The sequence below is a fragment of the Chaetura pelagica genome, unplaced genomic scaffold (genome assembly GCF_000747805.2).
Source record: "Chaetura pelagica isolate M959 unplaced genomic scaffold, ChaPel_1.0 scaffold2, whole genome shotgun sequence".
In the NCBI taxonomy this organism is placed as follows: Eukaryota; Metazoa; Chordata; class Aves; order Apodiformes; family Apodidae; genus Chaetura; species Chaetura pelagica.
The window spans coordinates 5,473,439-5,477,821 of NW_009952796.1; the positions used below are offsets into that span (position 1 = coordinate 5,473,439).

The window sequence follows — 4,383 nt, forward strand, 5'->3', positions numbered from 1 at the left end:
GACAAGCTTACTATGGATTTTTTTAATGCCTCCAATAAATGCATGCAGAAAAATGTTTTTGTTTTGTTTACTTGCTTAAAAAAAATTAATAAACGGCAATATTTCCACTGCAGTCTTCTCTTAGAATATGAACAGGAGATATTTGAATTGGAGCCCACTGAAGCCTTTCCAAAGCCGTAAGTGCTGTTTTGATTTGGTGTTCAGCACTTAAGACAGTATGTTATTGAAAGCATTTGTCCTACGAATGGAGCTGCATATACTTCTAAGTGTTGTCTCCAAAAGTTTTGAGTAAACTTTTCCTTTGGATCAGAACAGATCCGAAAGCAAACATAGCATTGTTATGGCTGAAAAAAATTGACAGTGCAAAGGAAAATGGAAGATTTGTATCCATATTCTTTGTCTAAAACACTACAGATTCAATTCACAGAATTTCTATTCCACTGAATTTTACCACATTAAAAAAAAAACAACAAACAATGAAAAAAACTATACAAGCATAAAATCTGAAAACTCTGGGAAACAGAAAAGTATCATCTCCCCATAAAAATGATTCACAAATTGTTGACTGAAACCCATGGCATATAATTTACTGCTTTGCAGAATTTGGGTTGTATGGAGCTGTAGGGTTTTTTGTTGGTTTTCATTTTTTTTTGTAAGGAGGGTGACAGACAAATTAGGAGGAGAAGGGGGCATTTACTGTGACCTGGTGCTGCATCATTCTAAGATAATTAACTGCTGTCCTGTTTCACTAAACAATCAAAAAAATGAGTCTCAGAAAAAAGAGTGAAGCAGAGGGTCATGTTAAAAAGGTAAAGGAAAATGCACATACACAGGTGTATCCTCAGGAATACAGATGCCTACTTGTTTGTTCTCTCACTGAGACATGAGTTAGGTTCACATGGGAGTTTCAGAACCATTATGGAAGCGTTACTGAATTTCAAATAGAAAACTGAAAAAAGATACAAAAGGATCAAGTACCTGGTTCCATTAACATGGTTACTGATAAAAGTCACATTTTCCTCTTTATTACACATGCATGTAAGATGAAGAAAAAAAGTGTAGAAAGTAATAAAAATGTGTCACTTTCCCCCTCCCTTATCCTGCATCTTTCTGGGCATAAATTAAGCCTTACAAATGAAAAGGCTACTCTGTGACATGCAATTTTTCTTTTAATTAAAAAGCTGGCTGTGTTGTGTTACATTACAAAAATGTCCACATGCATAAATCTAAAAAAAGCCCCAAAATCTACTGCAAATCTACAACATACTAATGATTTACATTTGACTGCTGATTCGCATTATGTAGAAGTCTTAGATTTGGTAAAGCATCGTAACAATGTAGGAAGGCATCTACATCTTTAAAGTCTGGACTGTATTTGCTTTTTTTATTTTCCTATAAAATGCATGAAGGCTAACTAGAGAGGCTTCCTATCATAAAATTCCAAAATATTGATATGTCACCACTGTCTAGGTCATTCACTTACTAATATTGCCCTTTAAAAGCGCACGTTTCTAATTGTTCCATGTTTTGTGAACTGAACTTCTACATATCTGATCTTTTAAATTATTCATGGAAATATCAGATATGATAGGAAGACAAACCTGAGATACATTTGAAGTACAACAGCATTAACTTGTTAACTCCTTCATTAATAAAGAAAACCTCTCTGAAAAGCCTTCCCAAGCTTTTCCGTGTTTTTTGCCTTAACAAATTCTGAAACATGTGCAATTTTATCTTGACATGAGTAGACTTCAAAGCACTGTGATCTTGTCTGGTAGGTGTAGGAATTTCTGCATAATCATTACAGTAACTTTAAGAGTCTTTCCCATCCTGCTGTAAAGGTCAGAAAAAAGCTGCAAACTAGGAGGGGAATAGCATATCACCAGAGTGATGTGTCTGAAGCTTTTCAGAATGGGTTGTTCCTCCCTCCTCCCAAGCGTCTGTCTCCATTTTCTTCTAACAGCTCACAAAACGTAGTCAGTTTTATATCAAGTTAAAGAGTCACATCGGCTTAGTACAAGTCTTTCTATGCAGTATTTGTCTTGCTGAGCTCTTGCCTGATAGCTAGAGAGAGAGAGAGAGAAAAGTTAACAAACCAAATAGTTGAAATTAAGGCAAAAAGCCAGAATACACAACTGACCCCTTAAAGAAGGCTCATCCTGCTCCAACAGTCTTAAAACATGAATAACCTATATGTAAGATAGTTTAATGTGGCTTCACACAAGTGTCACTCTCAACCAGGCATTATGCTTTCTCATACTGTACAAATTTTAACAGTTTATTTTTCAGTCGTGCATCCTCAAAGTCTACAACCTTACCTGATGACAATCACTACCACGGGCCTTATCAAGGAGCACAGGTGTGAGCTCTTTTGTTTGTTTATTTTAAGAGCTTCCTCAGGACCCTCCCTTATTTGCATTGTACTGTTCTAAAAGGCTGCAGTACACAGCACAGTCAAAAAGTAAGGAAAAGCACTGCATTCTCTGTAGCCCAAAACCAAGTAGCTCTTTCTACAACATCAGATGATATTTACTATTTTACTGGCAATAGTATCAGTTTAATATGACTTCCTTTTTTTTTTTTTCTATACTTCATGTTGTCACTTTCCACAAAGCAAAAAAATGCACACCAAGGCAGTAAAATACTATTTTCTTTTCTTTACTTCTTGACTGATGGATCTTTAAGGGAAGTTATTGTGGAAGAATAATCTTAATTTCAGAAAACTGTGAGAATTATTTTATTGGATTCTTATGTTACAGACCATAGAGAAGACCAAAAGCCGGAAGCACAATCCTACTTTGAACATTACCAGTTTTGATATATGCACCTCAGCTGCTCTGGATTATTTAGAAATAACCCACAGAACACCAACATGATGAAAGGATAACTGCAAATTATTCAAATGCAGCATCCCTCCAACCAATTTTAGATACTACTTGGTGTCAATGTCCTATTAAGAAAAGCACAGGAGAGAAGACATACAAGCACATTAGTCAGAACAGGCCTGCCACAAATCACAGTATGCCACCAGACTAACAACAAAGCTACTCTTACCAGCATATCATTCATGGGCTAAGAACACATTATATTGACATTGTCATGCACCAGTAGCTACTTCATTTTAAGACTGAACAACAGCAGCAAACAGATTGATACCTACCATCAATGAGTTCTTCCTTTAATTTCGTTAACTCCTTCCTCATTTCATCTAAAATGTCCTGTGGTGTCAGAGCATAAGAAACATCAGTTTTGCAACATGAACAGATTAGTTTTGCCACCTGTAGTCTTATGCTGAGAAAAATGCAAAATTCTTTCTACCTTTTGTCCATCTTTAACTCTTCTGAAATGCACAATCCAGCCTTTGCCATCCAAGTTAATCCCACAAATCTATAGCTTCCCTAAATCATTCTTACTGCAGGTAAAACAAATTTTTAAAAATCCTTCCATAAAAGTCCTGCAAGTTGTTTCCTGCAGAACTTATGAGAGGAGAAGAGACATACTGAAGTTACAATATTGCACTAATGTAATTGCTAAATAAAAAAAAACCCACAACAAAACCCAACAAAAACCCCTGGCAAACCCCATTAAAGTAAGAAAGGTTTGCTACAGATGAAATGTGATATGGAATGGAAAAAAATACAGCTAACTAAAAACTGCAAGCCAAGGAAATATTCTAGGAGGAAAAAAAAAAAAAAAGACGGGGTGGGATCAAGTTATTCCCAGTTGCCAAGTGGAATGTGAGGGAATGAGGGTGACTGAGCAAAATGCTATCCCCCACTTGCTTTTTTATCCTTCCTTTCTTCTAACTGATTTTAACTCACAGTATCATTCTGGTTGGAAAAGATCTTCAAGATCATCAAGTCCAACCAGTACCCTAACCCTGCCACGTCCACCACTAAACCTGCCCCCTGACACCATATCTATCTTTTTAGATGTCTCCAGGGATGGTGGCTCAACCACTTCCTTGGGCAGCCTGGATCACCAAGTCCTACTCCCGCCCCAGAACAGGACAACAGCAAAGTTCATACCAGGTCCCTGAGGGTCCAAATATTTCTTGAATATTGTCAGGCTTGGTGCCATTTCCGCTTCCCTGGGGAGCCTATTCCAGTGCTCCACCACCCTCTGGGTGAACAATCTCTTCCTAATGTCCAACCTAAACCTCCCCCTGCCCATCTTTCTACCATTCCCTTGGGTCCTATGATTGGTCACAAGAGAGAAGTCAGCACCTACTCCTTCTCCTTCCCTAAAAAGGAAGCAGTAAGCTGCAATGAGGTCTCCCCTCAGTCTCCTCCAGGCTGAAATGGGTGATTTAGTGACAATGTTTTTACAAGCAGAGTAGTGTCTGTTTCTGCAGAGAAATCTGTCACCTCCTGGCCAAACCTG

At 37.6% G+C, this 4,383-nt stretch overlaps 1 protein-coding gene across 6 annotated transcripts in view; it reads right to left on the reverse strand.

Annotated features, from left to right (window-relative positions):
• Positions 1-650: 650 nt before the first annotated feature.
• The window catches only part of ENAH (enabled homolog (Drosophila)), a 53,249-nt gene continuing 49,516 nt past the window's right edge, over positions 651-4,383 (reverse strand). For 4 of the 6 annotated variants that reach the window (XM_009994774.1, XM_009994772.1, XM_009994771.1 and 1 more), the window contains 2 exons: positions 3,161-3,218; positions 651-2,064 (listed from right to left, as the gene is read on the reverse strand). In XM_009994774.1, coding sequence (XP_009993076.1) covers positions 2,027-2,064; positions 3,161-3,218 — 96 coding nt within the window. In that variant the 3' untranslated portion in view covers positions 651-2,026. The remainder of the gene's footprint in view (positions 2,065-3,160; positions 3,219-4,383) is intronic. The other 2 variants (XM_009994770.1, XM_009994773.1) reach the window with 2 other exon arrangements.